General features: G+C 34.7%; 1 protein-coding gene across 1 annotated transcript in view; it reads right to left on the bottom strand.

The window, feature by feature from the left end:
* LOC129947602 (uncharacterized) overlaps positions 1–25,375 on the bottom strand; it is a 73,825-nt gene that overhangs the window by 4,424 nt on the left and 44,026 nt on the right. The window contains exons 3-4 of the mRNA XM_056058232.1: positions 22,480–23,091; positions 7,678–7,807 (exon numbers count right to left, since the gene is read on the bottom strand). Of these exons, the coding sequence (XP_055914207.1) occupies positions 7,678–7,807; positions 22,480–23,091 (742 nt within the window). The remainder of the gene's footprint in view (positions 1–7,677; positions 7,808–22,479; positions 23,092–25,375) is intronic.

Raw genomic sequence — 25,375 nt, 5'->3', positions numbered from 1 at the left:
CATTGCGATCGACGCACAACACTTCTCCAGTATCCAGGATAAACGAACATTCCGAGAGGCCAACATTGACTCGGACGACTACCTCGTTGTAGCCAAGGTACGGCTACGGATATCCCGATCCAAGCCAAAACAAGGAAGTACTGTGAGAAGATTCGACGTTAGACGGCTACAATCGCAAGAGACTGCCATGTCCGTTTCCGATCGAGTCTCAAATAACCTCTTAAGGAGTCCTATGCTGCCTGCGTTAAGCATTGAAAACCAGTGGCAACATTGCCTTGCAGCCATCAGAGATGCCGCCTCCGAAGTGCTAGGTTTCACACGGCCACCACAGCGAAACCCCTGGTTTGACGACGAATGCCGGCAAGCGCCCGCAGCGAAACAAGAGGCATACAAAACGGCGCTGCACAAAAGGACTAGAGCTGCTCGCGAGCTCTACGAGCAGAAGAGGAGAGAGGAACACCGGCTTCTTAGATGGAAAAAAGATAGCATGAAAAGCGCGCGATCGAGGAGATAGAGGGATGTCACAACAGGAATGAGGTTCGTAAATTTTACCAAAAGGTAAAAAAAAACCTCCCAAGGGTACCAGCCACGAACCGAAGCCTGTAAAGACGATCAGGGGAACATCGTAGTAGAACCGCAGTCGATGCTGAGAATATGGAAAAATCACTTCTCCAAATTATATAACGGCGATGACGACCCGAATTCCGCTGTAAGGGAGATAGAACCACTCAACCTCGGCGAAGCAGATCAACAATTCCGCCTACCCGACCTTGACGAAGTGAAGATAGCTATATCTAAACTTAAGTCAAACAAAGCTGCTGGAGCTGACGGCATCGCTGCCGAACTATTCAAAGCAGCGGGCGATGACTTGGTACGGACCATCAACAACTCATCTGCAAAATATGGTCGGAAGAAAGCATGCCCGATGAGTGGAATCTCAGCATATTGTGCCCGATACATAAGAAAGGAGACCCTCTAAACTGCGCCAACTACAGAGGCATCAGTCTCCTTAACATTGCGTATAAGATCCTCTCTGCCGTATTATGTGAACGTCTGAAGCCATTCTTCAACAACCTGATTGGTCCTTATCAGTGTGGCTTGAGACCAGGAAAGTCCACTATCGACCAAATATTCATACTACGGCAGATCTTGGAAAAAACCCAGGAGCTTCAAATCGATACCCACCATCTTTTTAAAGCCGCGTATGACAGCATCTATAGGGAAGAGCCTACCGAGCAATGTCTAGTTTTGGCATCCCTGTCAAACTTATCCGTTTGTGCAGAATGACGATGAAGAATGCACGCTGCTCTTTCAAGGTCGGAAAAGATCTTACCGATGCATTTGATGTCAAAAAAGGTTTTAGACAAGGCGATGCACTGTCATGCGACTTCTTCAACATCGTTCTGGAAAGAATTGTGCAAAACTCAACTGTCAAAACTAGAGGCACAATCTTCCAAAGGTCCATCCAATTACTCGGATATGCAGATGGTATTGACATAATTGGAAGATCAAAGCGTGATGTCAGTGGAGCGTTTTTGAGTATTGAGGCAGAGGCGGCAAAAATGGGTTTAAGGGCAAAGCAAAGTACATGTTGTCGTCAAGAAAGGACCTACAACACCGACGTCTTGTTCAAAACGTCACCATCGACAGGCATAACTTTGAGGTAGTCAAGGATTTCGTCTACCTAGGCTCCACTATAAACTCAGAAAACAACACCAGCGCTGAGATCAAACGAAGAATAACTCTTGCTAACAGCTGTTTCTTTGGGCTAAGAAAGCAATTCAGTGGCAAAGCCCTCTCTCGAAGGACCAAAGTGTCGCTATATAAGACCCTTATCATCCTCGTCCTGCTATACGGTGCTGAAGCATGGACTATGACAAAAGCGGATAAAAGACCTTTGGGTCGTTTTGAGAGAAAAGTTCTTCGTGTGATCTTCGGTCCCGTATGCATCAAGGGGAGTGGAGGAGAAGATGGAATGACGAGCTGTACGGGCTGTACAGCGACGTAGACTTAGCCAGAAGGGTAAAAGTCCAACGACTAAGATGGTTGGTTCACATAGAGCGCATGGAAACCAATTCTCCAGAACGGAAAGTCTTCGAATCCACACCCACAGTATATCGCAGTAGAGGAAGACCGCGAATCAGGTGGCTCACCCAACTTGGAGTGGGAAACTGAAGACATCTAGCTAGGGACTGAGGTAGATGGAGAAGTTTATTGGGTGAGGTCCTAGTTCACACAGGACTGTAGCGCCACCTTAAGTATGTAACTAAGTGAAAGTGTTACCGAAGACCCGAATGTGTCGATCACTCGTCATTCTCAGGAATACGAAATGTCTTACGGCATATTATGGAGTATTTTGCATTTGGATCTACACCTATATCCATATAAAGTGGAGCTCACACAACAACTGACCATTCCTGCTGTTTTATTTCCATTTACTTTTGAAACCGCGAAATGAAAAATAGATAACCCTGTATTAATAAATATGTTTAATAGCTCTATGCTAAGCTTTGTTTATATGAAACAAATAAAGGAAAACAGAAGTTAAGATTGTGGCTCTTTAATACAATTTTTTGTGTTAATGGAGTCGTTTCGTGGTTCTAAGTTGTTAGAGCTTGCATTTGACACCTGTCAAACTCAAGTGACATAAGAATAGTTTAATATTTGAAATCCATTATCGTGGACTTGGATGATACGTGGTTCCAAAAAAACGGGGGGAACACGCTACACCAACACGACCAATTATGGTTTTATGTGGTCACGTTATTTTTGGGAGACATCAATTGGTAGCCAAGATCATTTGATTCACCACCCTTAAATTTTTTCTTCCGAACTCTAGACGCATTTAAATATTAAATTTGCTAAAGTTAAGGGGCCTAAGACAACTAAGAACAAAGTTGAGTTGTAATCCGGCAATCGGTATTACCGATCACAACTAGTTGACTGTCACAAGTCAACCAGTAGTCAACTAAAAAATGGTTGACTTTTTAAGTGTGTTCGGGGTATTATGTAAGCCAGTTGAGTTGTCTCTCAGATGCGATTGTTGTCAAAATTCAGCAACTGATATTTACTAGTTGTGTAGTGCATTTGTGTGTACAAAAAAATAACGGTAGGCATCAACAGTTCATTGAAAACCAATTTTTTAGATTAAAAATTACTAAACCTGCCCAATTCGAGAGGTTGATTGAGGTTCTGCAGCTGAAACCAGAGCTGGCCAGAGGCAAGGGACAATTCGGTTCCACAAAAAGAACCCAAGACGAAGAATGGGAAAATATAGCTGTTCAACTGAATAGCATTGGACCACCATCAAGAACAGCGAAAGAATGGCAAAGAGTAAGTTTAACTGAATGCAAAAGAAATCATTTTTTTACAAAGTATATACACATATACATATACACAACGGTGACGATGATAACTTTTCACCACCTGAAGAGGAAAATGTCTCAGCATTTGTTTATAAATAATACTTTTTGTTTGGAAGTTCCAATAGATTAGAGTGATCTCGAATATTTTTTCTCATCAGCGCAACATTCAGGGGATTTTCTTCTTCCGAATTTCCAAGAAATAAATCAATAGAACTCTCCATTTCCTATTATTTTGTCTTTTTTTATAAAATTTTGCACTGCATTCAAAATTTTGAAATTCCTACGTATTTTACTTTACACAGCTGATTTTGACACAAAACAAGCACATAAAAGTAGGCAACGTATTTGGTCTACTCAACTGAAAAAAGTTGTCTCCCATAATACGATTTTTTTTGCAGTTGTCTTCAAATTGAGTTGTCTTGATTAAAACTTAATTAAGTTGAGTTGTGATCCACAATAGGCCCTTAAATTATCTAAACCTCCCGCAATGTTTGAAAAGTGGATACAAGATACCCCAAAACAAATCGCATGCATTCGAATAATTTTGTTTGTTACACTTAATGGCAAAGTCTTAACTCTAAGTTAAATTAAGCTTTCCTTTTTAACCAATAAATTAATGAATTTTCATCTATACAAAATATAAAATAGTCTTTTATTACATGTCTTTCTTGAGATAGGTAAACTCAGAACTAGCCAATCTATTGGGCCATTTTGGTCTAATATTTTAAATAATGTTGAACATTACATTTGTAAGCTGTCCACAATTCCTAAATTGCTCAAAAGTTTAGTAAAGACCAAACTGGTACACGTAAGTGATGCCCAGCATGGGTTTATATCGGGTAGATCAACTGTCACTAATCTCGTATAGAAAGTCAAAGTCAAGTAGACGCTATCTACACGGATTTTAGTAAGGCATTTGATTCTGTATGCCACAACATACTGCTTCGTAAGCTTCATAACTTTGGAATTCACTCTAATCTCCTTCAATGGATTTCATTTTTTTGAACTGGTAGGGTACACAAAGTAAAACTTGACAATCAAACCTCGAGATTTATTAAATGTACCTCAGGAGTTCCCCAGAGCAGTCATCTTGGCCCACTTTTATTTATAATCTTTATCGATGACATTTGCAAAAACATAAAATTCAGCCAATGTGTCATATATACTGAGGATCTTAAATAATTTTTAAAAGTGAATTCCATTTATGATTTATTTAATCTCCAAATAGACCTCGATCATTTATCAAACTGGTGTTTGATTAACTGTCTTAAACTTAATGTCAAGATATGCTTCGCTATCTCTGTCTCTAGGAAACTTTTAACTTATGAGTTTGCGTATTCTCTTGATCGTATCCCTCTTCAGAGAACTGCTACTGTAAAGCATTTGGATGTCTCCTTTGATTCCAAGTTTACATTTGTTCCGATCATGGAATCCTTTCCAACAAACATTATGAGATAGAATTGAGAAAGTTCAGAATCGTTTCACAAAATATGTGTTTTGTATAATGCGCTGGAATTTGAGATACCTTACCTTATTTTTCGGCTCCCGGAAATTACGCCAGAATTTATTTTGGGAAAAACGACAGAAAATTTTCATATAAAATTCTGGCTATTTTTCCTAGGAAAAAATCCCAATTTTTCTGGAAAAATTTCGGAATTTCAGACATTTTTTCCTAAAAATTTTCTGGCGTTTTTTCCATTTACAGAAATGAAAAAAAAGGCAAAAAAAAAATATTTGGAAAGAAAGCCAGAAATAAAATTTCTGGAATTTTTTCCTTTTCATATTTAGGAAAAAACGAAAGAAAACTGTATTTTGTATAAATTGTTGTAATAAATAAACAGTTTTACTACACATTCTTTGCCTCTATCATCTATTGTAAAAATTATTGTTTAGTTACTTTCGCGAAATCATCATTGCTACTTGACGTTGTGAAATAAACATGCAACGTTGTGTTGTTGCCGTGCAGACATATGAAAATATGCTCGAAGTGCACCTTAAAGTTGCAAGCTCAAGCAGTTGCAGATTCAAACGAAAATTACAAATGTCCATGCTGCTGGGAAATCGTAGCAGACACTGTTTTTTCGGCTCCCTGAAATTACGCCATAGGAAATCACGCCAAAAAAATAAAATGGAAAAAACGCCAAAAATTCTCCATACAATTTTTTGGCTTTTTTTCCTAGGAAAAAGAACCTAAAGAGTTTGGTGTTAATTCCGGATTTTTTGGCTATTTTTTCCGCAAATTTCTTGACGTTTTTTCCTTTTAGAATAATAAAAAAGGCCAAACAATTTTTGTTTGGAAAAAACGCCAAAAATTTGCTTTTGGACTTTTTTTCCAAACAAAAAAGGAAAAAACGACCAAAAATAAACTTTTTTGTTTTTTTTTCCAAATCTTAAAGCAAAAAGCGCCACAAAACAAACTTTTTGGCTTTTTTTTCCTAATCGAATAAGGAAAAAAGCCAGAAAATTAACCGTTCGTTCTTCCAAATCAAAAACAAAAAAGTACATGTTTGTCGAATGTATTCATATATGGTATACAAAATTATATAACGGCAAATAACAGTATTTTACATGTTTTTCACGAATTTCGAAGAGCATATTTTGTTAAATTTTTTAACGTGATCAGTAGTGATTGATAGTTTGCTGTTTCCCTACCGTTAGTAGAAGAGCATTTTGATAAAGCGATGGACAAAATGGAAAGTTTTGATTTTGAAATTATAAGTGGTAAACAAAAAAATAGCAAACTTTTGTACGTAACAGAACAAAAACAAATACACAAAAAAAATGTGTGTATAAAAAAGATGTTCTTTACATTTGTTATATTAACAATTGTGGTGCTAAAATGAAAGTAAAAAGTGATGGATTGTGTGTAAAAGCAAATAACTTCGTTGACCAATGTCCGTGTTGTCGGGAAAATGTGGCAGATGTCCTTCAGGTTTACATTTAATACCTATACAAAAATTGACAAATTGAAATAAACAAAGTTATAAGAAAATGTGTTCTACAAAACAAATGCACAAGTACCTATGATATAATCAACAGCGGGGGAGGCAGCGCGTAGGCGTCGTGTTCGCCATTGCAATTTGTCACGCGGGTTGCACCGCGCCGCTCCATGTTACGTCGTACATTCAGATTCTTTTATAGACTTTTTGGGCTTTAATTCCAAATAAATTTTGGAAATTAAGCCAGAAAAAGCTCTGTTCATTCTTTAAAGGCTTAATTTCCAATACTAATTTGGAAATTACACCAAAAAGTTCTTATTTTTTTGGCGTTTTTTCCATTTTAGTATTTTGGCTCTTTTCCAAAAGTTTGGCGTAATTTCCACACTTTTTGGCGTATTTTCCTTTTTGTTTTTGGGCGCTTTTTCCTATTTTTTTACGCCAAAATTGTTTGCGCTTTTTTTCCAAAACAGTTTTTGGCGTAATTTCCTATGGCGTAATTTCAGGGAGCCGTTTTTTCCTGTTGTGATAAAATGTCTACAATATTGACCAAGTAGCGACTTTTAAAATGCAAAAGATTTTCTGGCTTTTTTCCAAATTGATATTAGGAAATTAGGCCAGAATATATCAATTGGTTTTCTGGCCTGATTTCCATTTTGGTTTCTGTTTTTTTTTTTCCATTTCTCTCTGGCACAATTTCCAATGTTTCTGGCTTATTTTATACAAAAAATTCTACTTCTTTTTCCAATTTGAAGCAGAAAACATTTTCTGGCCTATTTTTCAACCTAAGCATAGCTCATAGATTAAACAACTAAAAAAATAAATATTAGTTTTAGCTATTAGCTCATAACTTTTTGGGGACTTAAAAGTTGTGTAAGTTGCGTAGGGTTGCGTAAGAAACACAATCTTATATACTTTCAGTCATTTCATTTGTAAATGTCAAATAAAACTTCATTCAAAGTTGTTCAAAAGCTGGTTTAAATATTAGTAACTTCAGGTAACTCTCTTAGTTTAATAGTTTACACCTAACAGAAATATTTGTATTAACATTTTAAACAATTCTGGGCTTAAGATAATTCAAGAAAATATAATACGATAGTAATATTCCACTGATGTTTTAAGCAAAGTTAAAAAGGCACATTTTGAAAATACATAATAATTTTAAAAAAGGTACCATCACATGCACTTAACATTTTAGATATGTAGTTTGTAAAAACCCTTAATGTTTTTCCTTATTATACTTATGCATCCAAAATATCCACAAATATTTTTAGTTCCAGTAAAATTCGTTTTTAATTTGTATCATACTATTTATTGCTAGGTGTAAACTATTTAAATAAATAATTATGTAATTTTATATGTATATTTAAACTTACCCTCCTCCTTTGTTTCGGAAAGAGTCGTTACATTTGTGGTTACTATTTCGCCGGCTCCCAAATGATTGTTTGCCCATATTCGAAATTCATATGTTGTATTTGGTTCTAGCCGATAAACTTCCATTTGTCGCTGAATAAGAGATAATTATACTAAAACTAATACAAATCAAAAAATATTATACATTATGTACATATGTATGAATGCAAGTGTCGTTTCATGTAGTATTTTCATTTTATATTTTTTTTATTTGCACAATAAAATTATAATTTTTTAAATATTATTTTCAACGTAATAAAATATTGCGTATACACCCAAATTATTTAAGGTTTTTGTACCTTATAAAATTTTTAAACTGCCTTTCTGTGCGTGTGTAATGATAGCATTGTTGTGAAGATGGAAGAAATGGATAGATCCAGAGAAGTATTGTGAATATCACGTTTTCGTTTCACGTGAGGAAGTGCCCGTGAACAAAATGTAAGTGTCATAGACTTAGAAATTATGTATCATTTACACGAATTCCATCATTAATTGCTTAAGTCAATATGTTTTTATTACTATAATTCTGTTTTGATATGAATAAATAAAAGATAAAATGGTTTACTATTTCAATAGTTTATACATTTGGCAATTACGTAATTTATCCTTACTTTGTAAATTTAGTGACAGACTTCGTGGCTATCAGAGTTCATATGTTCATAATGGCTGCGTTCAATCTCAAACAGATAGGGTATCTGGATACCTTTTTGTTAGTGTTTTACGTGTAAAATAACAGCTGATCAAAAACAGCTGAGATGTCAAAAAAGGAATCCAAAGGTATCCAAGAATTTCTGGGGTATGTAGGTATCTGACAGAACAGCTGATTCAATACATGGTTGATTTTCAAGAAACTTAAAAAATTGATTTCAGCTTTTTGTATTTGTTGGTAAACAAAAAGATACAAAATGTTAGTTGATGTTGTATTTGAGGATGTTCTGTACATAATAGACGATGAAAAAGCTATTTGCCTCCGAAATTGAGAAATATTGTTGTAATGTTGAACAGTTGGCCATTTAATATACAGTAGGTATAGTGTTTAGTGTTTATTTCATCAAACAAAGTTACAATGCTTTAGTGATTACTCGATAATAAAATAATAATAATATATGTACATACGTACAAAATCAATAATGAATAAAAAACAATAAATAAATAAATATATATTAAACATTTCCACCATTAAGGTTTCTCAAAATAACGAGTAAATTGTTTTTAAATGAAAATCTACCAAGACAAAAGTCGATCATATCGCAAACAGAATTGGATTCTTTTAAGCACCTGGTCAATGGTTCATTAGCTGCATTATTTGTTCTGTTGAATGGAATGTTAAATAAATTTTGGTTTCTAAGCATCCTCGCAGGAACATTGAAGTTAATTAAGCTCAACATTTCCGAACAATCAAAATGATTAGTTAAAACATCACGAATAAACATAACCCCAGAGAACTTTCTACAAATATTAAGAGGCAAGATTCCAAATAATTTACACCTTGTTTCATAGGAAGGCATATCAATGTTCCAATGAAGCCTTTTTACTAATACCCTTGTAAAGGGTTTTTGAATTTTCTCAATTCTAAAAGAGTGAACTTCGTACAAAGGGCTCCAAATAGTATTGCAATACTCAAGAGTAGATCTAACAAACGCAAAAAAAGACATTTCAATGTGTGAGGATCACAGAATTCCTTTGAATTGCGCAAGATAAATCCTAACATAGAATTACCTTTGGCAACTAAAAAGTCTATATGTTTTAAGAAATCAAGTTTTTGATCAAAAATTATCCCTAGATCTTTTTTAAAGGTTACTATAGATAAAAAGATATTATTTATAGGTACTATAGGAAAAATTAATTGATGTACGTTTTCGACAAAACGTTATACTTTGACATTTAGCAATATTAAGGTGTAAGGAGTTAATCCAACACCAATTTGACAATTTTTGAAGATCTTCTTGCAGCAATATGCAATCTTGTTCAGATTTTATACACCGAAAGATTTTCAAATCGTCTGCGTACATTAGACATCTAGAATTTAAGAAAACATTGGGAATGTCATTGATAAATAACAAGAAAAAAAGCGGACCGAGCTGGCTTCCTTGTGGAACACCCGAGGTAACATTGATAGTCAATGAAAGAAAATTATTAATACGAACAAACTGAATGCGACCCTTTAAATATGTCCGTATCCAGTTCAGCAAATTAGAATGAAAACCAATTTTATTCAACTTCATAAGTAATATATCATGGTTCACCCTATCAAAAGCTTTGGAAAAATCTGTGTAAACAACATCGAATTGGAAACCTTTTTCGAGCCCGTTTAAAATGGTGTTTGAAAAAATTGTTAGGTTGGTGCTGGTAGATCTTCCTGCGAGAAACCCATGTTGACAGGGAGAGATAACATGTTTTACCATTGTAGTTAATTTTTCATGAACCAATTTTTCAAAAGTTTTTGGAACGGTAGAGATCTTGCAAATTGGGTGGTAGTTTGAAAAGTTAAACCAACCAGTAGGTATCCAACCAATGAACTTACCTCTTGGAGAATTTCGCTGAATGCAAAATGATCAAAACTCTTAGCAACAACAGTTTTTTCACCAAGTTAAAAGTTCTTTTATTTTGATGCACTTTGTGCAAGAGATCCTAATAATTTGAAATCGTTAATAAGCAATTCATTATCGATATCAAAACATGTTTGTTCACATTTTATTGGCTATTCTAGTTGATGGTGCCCCTTGAATGGTTTTTAAAGAAGCTTTGGAAAACCAAACGGATATATCATGCAAAAAAAGTTCTTACGCTGGTCCCACCATGAACAAACCAACTCAAAATCTTACCGCAAAGCAACTTTAGTTCATTCGAAAAGGAGATCGAAATTCTTCCAAACTTCATAATAGTCCTCTTTCTGTAAGGAAAATTTTCTGTTTAACGTACATAAATCGCTTAAAACCGGAGAATTCGCAAGTAAATTATTGATCGTATAGAATTCCAATTGAATTAAGAGAAAATCTTACATAGAGTACAGATTACGTTTATTTCTTATTTATTAAATTGTTACGCACCTATCAATTCATCATATTCCTACGAATCAATTGAATTATCCAAAAAATATTTTATCTTACAACAATTTTGACTTCCAAGCTTAAATGTTTCTCTACTTTTTGTGAACAGCAATCCAACTCGTTCAACAAGGTATATAAAAATCCACCTATTCAAGATTAAAAATACTCCATTACCAAGATCGGAATCTCAGACTGACATTTCGGTTTGCCTTCAAGCTAAGTACACACTAAATGTGAGAAAGTGTGCGTGAAATGATGCAAAAACCAAACACGTTCTCACATTTAGTGTTCCGGCCCATCAAAATGCTTCATTATAGTCTGTGTTTTATGGCCTCGTTCAAAAACTAAACAATTCTAACCAACAGAATCTGAATTTTTAGGTGTAGTTGGCTTAGAGCATTTTTTGGCGTCGTTAGAAGTTCAAATGGAAACAATAGGCGGATGCTTCCGTATTTCTTTGTACAGACAATGCTACAAGAAGCATACTTGTGAAGTTCCATTGCCAACTTTAGCTAGTTTAGATTTTTCAATTAAATTAGTATTTTCATCATTTAAGCAGTTCGATAACTGCAAGAACATTTTAATTTTGTTTGCTGCAGGAATATTCCTGAAAATTTCTTTTTGAAGGACTATGTTAGAGTTAGAATTTCGTTTGAAGTTAGATTTTGAAATACAAATTTGAGGTAACCATGTTTTAAAAATAAGTTGCTTTGTGTAAAGCATTTTTAAAATATACGTAACTCATTAATTTTGTTATTATTAGCAGCACTTTTATTAAACATACCCTTTAAACAATAATAAGTTAACTTGAACTTTGGTAACTAAACATTTTTACGGAATGAATGAAAATTATATTTTGATTTAAACTGTGGGAATTCACTAAACAAAACTTCTTTACGTCAACAATAAACATTAATTGATCTATTGAATGAGTTGTACATGAATTTAGAACGATTTTTTCACGTTTTCATTTTGTGATATATGCCACAATTTTCATTTTATGCAATTGAAGAATAGTTGCAAGCTTAAATCATTAAAACCAAACTATAAATATACTTGGACTAGTTAAATTAATACAGATTTTGATTACTTGCAAAACAAATATTTGGGTCGTTCATTAACGAAAATTTATAAATTTATTAGAATTCAATACAAACAAATTGCGCTCGCACCCTTAATTTGATGGTCCTTCGAACGCATCTTTGATACAATAATTCGAGGTTAATTATAAAATTTAAAGAATTTCGTAGTAATTGATCTAAATAAGTGAATTAATTATAATAAAATGATGTTGAACATGCTTTTTTTAAGACAAAAATGTACATTGTTTCGCTATCAACAAAATGACTGCAAAATTAAAGCTTAAAACTGAGCTTTTCATCAAAGTAAAAAGTAGCCCACGGCATCGTTTTTTTGTTTTTGTTTGTTTTCACATCTATTCATGGACTAATTGTCAAAATTACAAAAACAACAATGTAAACAAACGGGTTTGAGAGAGTGAAACGTACGAAAGATTCCGATCTTAATAAATGGAGTATTTTTGTTCAAGATACCATATCCAACCCGAGATTGAACGCAGCCAATATGTACATCCATAGTGTTGACTATACCCAATGGCTGCGTTCAATATAGTGTTGGATTATATATCCAGCTGGATAGGTCGATTTTGAGATGCCTTATTGAATCATTTGGCTACCTAAATTGAGATAGCTGTCAAAAAGTAGAAATAAGTTTCAGCTGTTTACAAAAAACAGACAAGAATTTCGATTTTGACGTCCAAAACACCGGATCTTCACCAAAAAGATTTTTTTTTTGTTTATAATTTGCAGGCACTCAAGGGGTTATTAGTACCCTTTATATGTTTATATTTAAACACAGTGCGAGCATTAGGAAAATAGGGAAGGATTAAAAAGGAGATACCGGTGCACATTGGTCAAGTTCTGAACATCAAAATGGGAGGGAAAAACAGAGTTGGCTAAAGCATTCCACATTCTCGATGTGCGATTTAAGAAAGAATCTCTATACTTGACAGTACGCCCGAAATTGAGCTCAAGGGTAAACTGATGAGCATTCCTGGAAGTGCGAGTATTACGGCTGAATCGTTTAAGGGGTGGAATGCAACTGGCTAGTTCAACAGAACATTGTTTGTAAAAATATCGATAAAACAACGAAAGGCATGAAACATTGCGGCGGTGTTCTAGCGATGTAAATGTTTCAATTATAGTTCTATCGCCTATCATTTTTAAAGCCCTTTTTTGTATTCTATCCAAGAGATTTAAACTTGTTTTGGGGGCACCTGCCCAGATATGCGAATTATATTCAAGCTTTGGACGGATGAAGGCGTTGTAAATTACAGCCAGATCAGAAGGGGTGAAAAATTTCTTGCACCGTCGGAGAAATCCTAAGCACCTGACAGCATTATTGGCAAAATCAAATATATGATCGTTGCATAAAAGGTGATCTGTGATACACATACCAAGTACTGATAGTTGATTAGTTTCTTGGATGCAAGTGCCACTCATTGATAGTGGCATCAGGGGTATGTTACGCTTTAACGACAGGAGACAGCATTGAGTTTTCGAAGCATTAAATTCTACACGGCTTTTGGTTCCCCATTGTACAATGCTGTCAAGATCAGCCGTTGAAGTTCCACATCCGAAGGACAAGGATGTGAATCTATAAACGAGTATGAGAAGCTGAGGGTACTGTCGTCGGCGAAACAGGTTAATGGATTAGAAGTGGCAGACATAAGATCATTTATGAATATAAGAAAGAGTGTCGGAGACAAAATGGAGCCCTGGGGAACACCAGCATTTATTTTATGAATTTCAGACTTATAACCATCCAATACAACTTGTATTGAACGGTTAGAAAGGTAATTTCTAATCCAACGAAGAAGAGATTCATCAATAACAAAAGCACGCATTTTCGATAAGAGAGCTTGGTGCCAAACTCTATCAAATGCTTTTGAAATATTAAGTGCAATAATCTTACTTTCTCCAAAACGATGTAAAGATTTGTTCCACTGTTCGGTGAGATGAACCATGAGATCACCAGTGGACCTATTGCTACGAAAATCATACTGTCGGTCATTAAAAAGCTTCCGTTCTTCGAGATATTTCTTTAGCTGATAATTAATCTGCGTTTCCATGACCTTGGAAAGAAGGGACGTGAGTGCTATTGGACGATAGTTAGAGGGAGAGGAGGATTCGCCTTTTTTAGGGACAGGCTGGACAAACGCTATTTTCCATCCGCTCGGAAAGAGACCTGTAGAGTAGGAAAGATGGAAAAGTTTACGCAGTGGTTTTGCCAGCGATGAAGAACACCTCTTCAGAACAATTGGGGAGATACTATCCGGGCCAGCGGATTTGTGTATGTCAAGGTCTTTCAGTACTCTTGCAACTGCACGAGTGCGAAAGAAGATTCGTCCCATTGAATTATTTACGCTCTCAAGAACAGGAGGACTCATGACATTTTCCGGTAGCGTCGAATTAACAGCAAACTGTGCTGTAAGCAAATTGGCTTTATTAATCGAGCTTACATAGGGAGTGTCATTGTGGACAAGCGTTGGAACTGAGGATGACGTGGTGTTTCGTACGTTTTTTACGAATGACCAGACATTTTTACTACCTTTGGGACATTGTAGTATTTTTTGCCTTAATATCTGTTTATGCAAAAATTTGGTTCGACGAATATGACCATTACATGTCTATTATGAACATTTAAAAGTAATTTTCTAGTTCCTTCAAATTAATCCACATGTTGAATTAGAATTTCTGTTAGATACCCACATCTCCTTTTTACATCCCAGCTGTTTTTTTACAAGTAAAACACTAGCAAAAAGATATCCTCGATACCCTATTGATCTGAGATTGAACGCAGCCAATGTTAACCTTTTAATTTCACTTTGACAGATAAAATTGACAGCAATGAACGTCGTACAGTACTACATAAGGAGTCTTTTTGATGTTTGACGTTACTTTTAAATCAATTTAGAGATTTTTGTTCACTATGTAAGACTTTGTATTGAAAATTAAGAAACACATGTCTTGAGCTCTAGAGAATATGTAAACATAATAAGCTCAGCGAGCAGGACTGTTTACCAATCAAAAAATCACATGATATTTTTCGATAGATTCGAAAAATATTCAAACAAAAATAACCCATTTATGATTTAGTATTTAACAAGGTTTTTAAACTTTCACGCAATTTTGGATATATGCAAATAATTAACACCATTTTCACAACTTCAAGGATTCACGTACATAATATTGCCTGATTTCTCTGAGACCGTGATTTATTTATAATTGATTTTGTTATAAATTAGTATACCTTCACATTCACATTTAGATTAAGTTGGTTAATCAACACAAGCTGTTTATTTGCCAATAATTCCGATGGATTGAGAATAATTTGAAAAGGCGAATAATAATAATCACAATCACAGCAACACCGCATCCCATTATCATAATTTAATATTTCTTGTGGTCTTACGTATTTTATACGTGTGGTTGAAAATAGTATAAAAATAAACAAAACATAACGTTCTTTAATATTTGTCATTTGCTTGCACAGTATTTATCTTATTTTAATTTCAATTAAATAGATATTTATATTATAGGTTGATGAAATGAATGAAATCCAGTTTTAAGTTTTGAGGAGACAAATTAACCGTCTGATAAATATAGACGAAATATACTGTTTTACTATTAAATTATTTGAATTCAACTCACTTTGGCAGAACCAATCATGTTTAGACGAAAATATTATTTATTTATTTATAAAATTAACAAAAACAAAAAAAAATAAGAAATATATTGTTGTTAAATGTTCTCTTCTCTATCTCCCGAATAAGTTTGCACCTAAAATTGTCATTATAAATGGTTTTATCGAAGATTGGACGGCCAGCCGAGACGATTAAGGTAAGTGACATTAGAAAATAAATAAAAATATAACCTGATTAAAATTTTATTTTTTGTTGATATTCTTCTTTTTATTTATGCATAATCAGGTTTGGTAAACTTTTTTTTCCTTTTTTTAACAAAAAAAAAACTAACAATCAGACTTGTGTGACGAAATTATAATGTGTACATATGTATGCATATTATATTTTATAAGAAACCGTTGCTTTATAGAATAAAATTAAAAAGTTTAAAATTATAAATCCTAAAGCGCTCTTTCTTTAGCTCATTTCAAAGGTATTCGGCACCATTCGTAATCATTTCTTTCGAGAAGTGTGAATCGGGAAGATCGCTTTCTCGTTCCCTTGTTTGATCTTATTCGGTGAAAGAATACTAAGCTGACTTTAAAAGAATATTGTAGTAAGTCTTGTTATTGTTTTTTAGTAGGAGGGTGTCTTTAAAAAACATAAAATGCACCTCCCACTTAAATAGAGGTGAACATCTATTGGAAATTTACAACCCTGTGATTTTTGAAAAAGTTGAAATTTTTTGTATTTTTAAATTTATGAAGATAACATTTTATTTTGAGTGTTTTCAGTTCAAAATTTCAAATCTGACTTCTTGACTGGAATTGTTTTTAATGAATTAAATACTGTGTTCGATTTAAATTCTTTCGAGATAACACCTCGAAACGAATGGACGAAAAAACGTGATTTTACACATTTCAAAAAGTCAATTTCAAACAAAAACACAATTAAATTATAAGAAACCAATTGGCACTAATGTTAGGATAATAAAATTTGCATTTTGTTCTCTAAAACAAGACAATTTTGTAAAAACAATTTGTTAGCAACGAACTGCAATGTGGTTGCTACGAACTTTCAATCTTTATTCGCGTTCCACATACAACTCAACTTAACCTCAACTTAACCTCAAAATTATATCTCTCTTATTTTGTTTGTTAAAAAGGGTAACTATAAATTGACAGTTCGTTGCTGTCTGCAAATAGAAACAAAGCTCATGTGAAAGAAAAGTCAAAATATGAGAACATCCACAGTTCGCAGTTCGCATATTTTGACTTTTCTTTCACATGAGCTTTATTACTATTAGCAGACAGCGACGAATTGTCAATCTTTTATTACCCTTTTCAAAAAACAAAACAAGAGTGGTTTCATTTTGAGGTTAAGTTGAGCGCGAACAATTTATTCGTTGCAATGTGGATGGTATGTGGAACATTATGTTTCATACGTAGAAATGTATTTATAAACAAAATATGGGTTTTGGTGAACAAATGAAGAAGACGACCAATTTGTTCTGGATATTATTTTAAGGTGAAGCACTTAAGCATCTTGCACTACGAACTGCAAACTGTGAATGTTCACATATTTTGACTTTTCTTTCACATGAGCTTTATTTCTATTCGCAGACATCGACGAATTTAATTACCCTTTTCTTTATATTTCCTCAACCATGATCTTTTACACAAGAACAAAACAAGAGTGGTTTCATTTTGAGGTTAAGTTGAGTGCGAACAATTTATTCGTTGCAGTGTGGATGGTATGTGGAACGCGAATACAGTTTGACAGTTCGTAGCAACCACACTACAATTCGTTACTACCAAATTGTTTTTACAAAATTGTCTTGTTTTAAAGAACAAAATGCAAATTTTATTAACATAACATAAGTGTCAATGGGTTCCTTATACTTTAAATGTTTTTTGTTTGAAATAGATTTTTTTAAATGTGTAAAATCAAGTTTTTTCGTCAATTCGTTCATTCAATGTTCGCTCTCATGTGCAAGGCCCTTTAATGTGTCATCATTATTTTATCTCGCTTTCACACATTTAAAAAGAAAAGTAGGAATGAGCTAAAATAATCAGAATGTCCAATATAGCCACTTTAAAAGAACAAAAATTGTCAAACATTATGAATATTAAAAACTAAATTATTTTATCTAAAACAACAAGCCAGCTGAAAAGAGCACAGTTTGTACGTTCAAATTTGTGTATATTTTATGGTTATTTAGTTCTTATGTCAAAATTGTATGGTTAGACAAAATTGTAAAGTTAGACAAATGTCGAATTAAGCTTATTGGGGGCAATAAATAAGTATTAATAATAAGCTTCTCTTTGGATACTCTGCGAAACGCAACCATTGTCAAAAAAAAATTTAAATATGTTATTGAACTATTGAATCTAGTCAAGAACATAGCCGTGGTAAAGCATGTGAGAAATTTCGAGTCTACCTTTTAGGAAAAAAATTCAAAGTAGTCACAGATTGCATCGCTTTTCAACAAACCGTTTCAAAGACGGATTTACCAAGTTCCGTAAGTAGATGGATAATGTACTTACAAGATTTCGAATATTTCGTAGAGCATCGACCGGGTAAGCGCATGACACACGTCGATACCTTGAGTAGATATCCAGTCGTTTATGCAGTGCAACCTGAGCTATTGACAAGGTTAAGAAAAAACCAAGAAGGAGATGATTTCATAAAGTCCATAAAGGAAATTCTTAAGCAGAAGGCGTACGATAATTTCTTAGTAAAAGGTGAGCTCTTATTTAAAGAAGGAAAAGGTTATGAACTTTTAGTAGTTCCACGTACTATGGAAAAGGAAATTATTAAATTAAAACACGAACAAGGTCATTTTGGTGTTGCTAAAACATTCGCTTTAATTTTACAAGAATTTTACATCCCAAGGTTAAGACAAAAGATCCAGAGTTGCATAGATAGCTGTGTTAAGTGTATTTTAGCTAATCGCAAATGTGGAAAACAAGAAGGTTACATAGAACAACTAGATAAAGGAGAAAAGCCTCTTGACACTCTCCACTTGGATCATATAGGTCCTATTGATATTACACAAAAACAGTACAAGTACATTTTAACAGCTATAGATGGATTTTCGAAGTACACATGGATTTTCCCTACCAAAACCGTAGCAGCAGATGAAACGCTAAGAAGACTGAAGGAGCAGCAACAAGTGTTCGGTAACCCTCGTCATATTATCACCGATCGTGGAAGTGTTTTCACCTCACAAGTTTTTAAGAGTTACTGCAGAGATGAGAACATCGAACATATTCTGATCACGACGGTATGCCCAGAAGTAACGGCCAAGCTGAAAGAGCAAATCGTGTTATTTTGGAAGTTCTCAAAAGATTATCAGCCGCATCACCAGAAAAATGGTACAAATTTGTTGGAAGCGTACAAATCGCCATAAATAGCACCTACCATCGTTCTATTAATCGAACACCGTTCGAGGTTTTATTTGGAGTACCCATCCGCAAAAAAGAAGATCTGGAGATCAGAGAACTAATCCAACAAGAATTTACAAACAATTTCTGTGACAACAGAGAGCAGATTCGATTAGACGTTCGTCAACAGATTGAAAAAATTCAAGCCGAAAACAAAATAACATTTAACAAGAAACGAACAATACCACAAGAATACGCCATCGGAGACATTGTTGCAATTAAAAGGACACAATTTGTAACTGGTAACAAATTAGCTTCTCTCTTTCTAGGACCTTACGAAGTGACATCCAAAGGTAGAGGCAATAGGTATTCAGTGAAAAAGTGTTCACCATCTTCAGAGGGTCCAAACATAACAAGAACCAGTTGCGAGTTTATGAAGCCTTGGACTAATGGCAATGAAGACTTATCATCGTCCGAGTCGAACGATTAGCAGGATGGCCGGGTGTAGAGTCGAAGGCGGGACACATTGCATTCTATTTCAACCCTAAATCAATAACGTTGCTATCCTTTTATCTATCTCCAAATTCTTTTGTTATTTGCTTCTTTAAAATAATCTTTGAAGCCACTTACGTTTAGTTTACCTGACTATTAAAATATTAAAATCTTTCTTTTTTGCGAACCAGCCGTCAAGCAGTAAAGAACAAGCAGTTTACTTATAATACTTACTTACATACGTACTTACTAATACAATTTCCTTTTTGTAATCAACTTTCTTATACTAATTAAACGAATTTCTAATAAATATTAAATTGTAATGAATTAATAAATTCATCGCTCTTTTATTTTCCTACATACATATAATGAAAAAGTGCAGATCATTGTTAGAACCTTACATGACTTTCACACTGTACTATTTTGTAGCATAACAGATACAGCTGAAATAATTAGCGCTCTCAAAGTTGAAATTTCCGAAAATGCAGGGTCGGGCAACGAGGTATAGAAGATTTGAATGAGGCTTTAACTCGTTGCAAGATGCCATTTCAGTAACATGGAGTCATTTTTGATTACATTGAATAGGTTCGTTTGGTCATTGAAACACAGAGACGATACTGAAATCACTTTAATATTGGCCGCTATGGATAATGGGCCTCTGAATATCTCCAGCTTTATGAACGACCTCTTTCCTAAGTGAAACAATAACTCTTCAGAGGAGTATGCAGAACTTCTCACAATGTCTACAGGAGTGCTTTGAGAAAAATGGATAGCTCTTAATTGATGTTATGTTTCATACGTAGAAATGTATTCATAAATAAAATATGAGTTTTGGTGAACAAATGAAGAAGACGACCAATTGTTCCGGAGATCATTTTAAGGTGAAGCACTTGAGCATCTTGCACTACGAACTGCGAATTGTGAATGTTCGCATATTTTGACTTTTCTTTCACATGAGCTTTATTTCTATTCGCAGATATCAACGAATTTAATTACCCTTTTCTTTATATTTTCCTCAAAAATGATCTTTTACACAAGAACAAAACAAGAGTGGTTTCATTTTGAGGTTAAGTTGAGCGCGAACAATTTAATCGTTGCAGTGTGGATGGTATGTGGAACGCAAATAGAGTTTGACAGTTCGTACCAACCACACTGCAATTCGTTACTACCAAACTGTTTGTACAAAATGCAAATTTTATTATCCTAACAATAGTTTCAATTAGTTTCTTATAATTTAAATGTATTTTTGATTAACACAAATAATACCAAAGTAATGACCACGGGCCAAAGCATACAAGTTATTCTAAGGCAGGGTGCCATAACAAAGCCTGTAGTGCATTTGGAATCCTTTCTCATGTGTGGAACTCTAGCAATATCGCTAAGCACCAAGTTGAAACTCTTCGAATCCAACGCCAAATCAGTGCTGTTAAATGCTTCTGAAACATGGAAACGCTCTGCCCAACATCTCGAGCAGACTACAAGTTTTCGTTAACAGCGCTCTATTCTGAAGATCCGGTGGCCGCAAACCATATCCTACGTTGAGCTGTGGAATAGGACCGGACAGAAAAAATTGGACGTAGACATCATGCAAAGGAAATGGAGTTGGATAGACCACACACTGAGGAAACCTGACGACAATATAGCAAAACAATCCGTCAAATGGAATTCCCACGGTAATTGACTTGTTGATAGACCAAAGACAACATGGAGGTCATCAGTTTTGAAGGAGGCTAGGTCTCAAGGTATTCAATCGTGGCCACAGCTGAGGTCAGTTGCGGTGAATCGGGATAGGTGGAAGGATCTTGTTGGTGCCCTATGCTCCAGGAGGAGTTAATGGCTCAAACAGATACACGCTTCAGCTTCGGCTTCGTCTGCGTTACGTTAGGCCTGCTTCGAGGTTGCTTTGAATGACATTTCTATTATTTCATCCCTCCAAAGAGCAAATATTTTGTTTGTTGACATTTTTTTATAGCTGATGAGCTTCTAGAGCTTCCGTTTGGAGTCATATTACGTTACATTACGTTCTTTTCCTTACGATTGTCAAACGAAACGTGAGGTCGAAGCTTCATTGTGATAGCATGCATTGAATTCCTATGGCTGAACTCGTAAACGTCAGGCGAAGCCGAAGCTAAAGCGTGTTTGTGTTTCAACCATAAAGCGCTGCTGCAGCGGGACAACATATATATTTATTTGTTTGAAATTGACTTTTTGAAATGTGTAAAATCACTTTTGTTCGTCCATTCGTTCATTCGTTATTCGCTTTCATGTGCCAGGCCATTTATGAGGTAATTTTCTCGTTTCAGCTTCGATTTTTAGTTTTAACGTCTTTTAGCATTTGTATAATCCTTCTCTAAATAGGTTTTAATTTTTTTGTAGTAAAGGATTCTTCACATGAGAGCTACAAACGACCAACATATTTACATTCGTTGTTATAGGTCCACAACAAAGACCGGAATTAAAATGTTTATGACGCGAGGGAAAATTTTGTTGGCTGAAGTGTGGATCGTATGTGGAACATGAATTCAGTTTGACAGTTCGCAACAAACAGATTGCAATCAGCGCCAAATAATTTGTTTTCTTAAATGTCGCTTATTTTGTCAATAAAACTAACTAAAACGACAGTTTTGTTTAATATGTGCACAGAATTTAAATAAATTGTTTAAAATCCTATTTATTTATTCGTCGGTTGTTGGACGCTCTAATGTGAATAACCAAACAACCAAAAATTCTTAAATCAATCCGCATAACCTTGGATACAAAAAGGAAGAAGCCCATTTTCAAATGTTATACCATACCATTTTTGAGTTATACCATACTATACATCACTAAAATCTAATTAAACTAATATCAAAAAATAGATACTATATAAGAAATGTCAACATTAAAATGCAAGAAGTTTAGTAACCCTGACTATGAAACATTTCAAACTATAATCTCCAAACTACATTTCAACGACACACAAATTATTTGTTTCCAATATTAATAATATTTTGTTTTCTTTAAAACTAAATCAAACAATAAAAAACGTATTTGTATAGTTAAATAGTTTATGTACAAATACAATATTATGCAAGCTAAGAAAATTGATTTCTAAATTACAGAAATAAAAATATCTCTCTCAGTTATACTTACGACGTTTGGGGCTATATTGATGGGATCCATACGAGTCCATTCATGTTCGTGATTTCGATTCTCATTATCCTTATAGGAAATATTTCGAAATTCAGAAGTAAAACTTCGTACCGGATATCCACCGGAGTTACTTTTATTAAATCTCCAAATGAGAAATCCAAGAATAGTTGAGGCTTTGAAATAAAGTTGAGAAACTGGCCCGGGAGTTGTCCGAACACTTAAGTTAGCTTTAAGGTAGGCTTGGAATTCTTCTTCGATGTGGGTTAGATTTTTTGTTGTTTCTGAATGTTCAAGAATTGAAGTCGTTGTAGGTGTTAGTATTGAAGTGGAGGTATTCGGTGACTGTGACGGTAACGGTAACGTTGACAGTGATGGTAACGGTGATAGAGATGGTGACAGTGATGGTGACGGTGAAGGTAATGGTGACGTTGATGTTACATAAGTAACATTGTTATTAGTATGGACAACACTTATAAAAGGCTTCTCATTATTTTTGGAATTATTATCGTCATCATCATCGGAATTTTCGGATTCGTTCAATACGGATGTTAAGCATATATAAAGGCCTCTGTCATTTTCCGAAACGTTTGTGAGAACAAGAATTTTACCTGTCTAGATAATAAATTATTATAAATAAATTATTTATTTGCATGATATGACTTAAATTTAATATAATTTTATAAAAGGTATAGAACTTTAAGTTGGTAACACTATTTTAACTGGTGGCCATTTTGTCGGCTGTCAAGTTATTTATTTTAAATTTGGTTTGCCAAAATTTTGCAAATTTGTTTTAAAAATCATGAGTAGAAGTCATTATTTGCGGTTATATAACAGAAGTCATATTTAAAGTTCATGTAAATTTGAAAAAATACCTTTGTTTTTTTTTCATTTCAAAGTTCTGCAACTATAAAAAAAGCTTTGCATACATTTTGAAATTTAGGTTAGGTTAGGTTGGAGTGGCTATCCAGATGTCATTGACGCACGTAGACCTCAAGGGTCCATTGTGATACCACTAATGAGGTTACTGATGGGAGAGTAATAAACTTAAACAAACCATTTTGTACTTTTAATAAAGTTAGAGAGACGTTTGTGTCAATCGTTGCACAATTCACTGGTGTTATGGAAAAAGGGATTACCGAGAGAGTAATTCTTTCTAATGGAGAGTGCTGGACATGTACAAAGAAGGTGTTGGACCGTTTCCTCTTCCTCCTCGTCCATGCAGCTTCTACAGAAGTCATTTGTGTAGACCCCTAGCCTAAGAGCATGTCTTCCTATGAGGCAGTGTCCCGTTATTACTTCAATTGTAGAGCTTATACTTTGTCTGCTCAGTGATATCAAGCCTTTTGAGCGTTTTAAGTCAATACTTGGCCATATTTGCTTGGTTGCTAGGCAGGTGGTACTTTGTGACCATCTAGCATTTATTGTTTCTAGAGCATATTGCTTGAGAAGATATTTGCATGTAGCAAGTGGTGTTCCTATGTTATGTTTTTGTCTAATATAAGGCAGAAGTGTTCCGTTTTTGGCGAGCTCATCGGCTTTGCAATTTCCCGGAATGTCTCTGTGGCCCGGCGTCCAAATGAGGTGAATGTTAAACTGTTCCGTCATCTCATTCAGAGATGATTGACAATCGTAGACTATTTGAGAGTTTGTGAAGACAGACGCGAGAGATTTAAGAGCGGCTTGGCTGTCTGAGAAGATTCGTATATCCTTACAAGATATAACGTTTTCTTTGAGCCAGGATAGTACTTCTTTAATCGCCATTAATTCTGCCTGGAATACACTACATTGATTGGGAAGTCTATAGGATAGACTGAGATTCAGTTGTTCTGAAAAGATACCACTTCCAACGTCAGTATAGAAGTGTACCGCATCGTCTTCCAGGGGTCCCTCTTCTTCCCAGGAGGATCTTGAAGGGATAGACACATGGAATCTTTTACCAAATACCATTTTTGGGGTGGTATAGTCTAAGCGACCTGGGATAGATCTGAAATAGTCTAGAATAGTAGTATGTCCAGTATTGTTACTGGTCCATTGAGAGGTGGCTCTAAGCCTTACACCTGAGTTGGCAGCCACCTTTTTAGAGAAGATGTCAAGTGGTGTTAGGTTTAAAAGCACTTCCAGTGCTGCGGTTGGTGTTGAGCGAAGTGCTCCTGTGATGCACATACCTGCTGACAGCTGGACTTTGATGAGCTTATTTAGATTTACCATCTTGTCCAGTGCGGTCCACCATACGACGGCTCCATAAATGAGTATCGGCCTGATTACCGAAGTGTATAGCCAGTGGGTTATTTTTGGGGAGAAGCCCCATTTTGACCCTATGGCCTTTTTATAAGTAAAAAGCGCTACAGTAGCCTTTTTGACTCTTTCATCAATATTTGCCTTCCAATTTAGTTTTTTGTCTAAAATGATGCCCAAATATTTAGCTCAATGGTATTCCTCTAATCTTGGGTGGGCTAATCTGAGGAATTTTATATCTTCTCGAAAAGAGTATTAATTCTGTTTTGTGTGGGTTGACGTTCAATCCACATTGCTTAGTCCATTTAGTTAGCCTGTTTAGGGCATTTTGTAGGAGTTTCGAGGGAACTTTGGGGTGCTTCCCAATTTAAGACTGTTTTATTTTTAAAAGAGCGTGTAAACTTTGTAATCACAAACGAAACAATCAAATGGAAGTCTCTATACTTGGTTTTTATTTTCATTAAGGCATGAACTACTGATATTTAATAAATGACAGTTAAAATCAACTAGTTTGATTTGACAGGTGATCACTGTGTAGCTGTAACAAGAAATGTGTCAGTCATTTTCTAACAAATTTGACGTTTCCTTTGCAACACTAAAACACAGCACCCAGAAGCCTCCAAAAACTATTTCTCACAACTCACAAACACGTAAGGCTCTG

Source organism: Eupeodes corollae, chromosome 2 (genome assembly GCF_945859685.1).
Source record: "Eupeodes corollae chromosome 2, idEupCoro1.1, whole genome shotgun sequence".
Taxonomy (NCBI): domain Eukaryota; kingdom Metazoa; phylum Arthropoda; class Insecta; order Diptera; family Syrphidae; genus Eupeodes; species Eupeodes corollae.
This window is presented reverse-complemented; position numbering and strand designations above follow the sequence as displayed.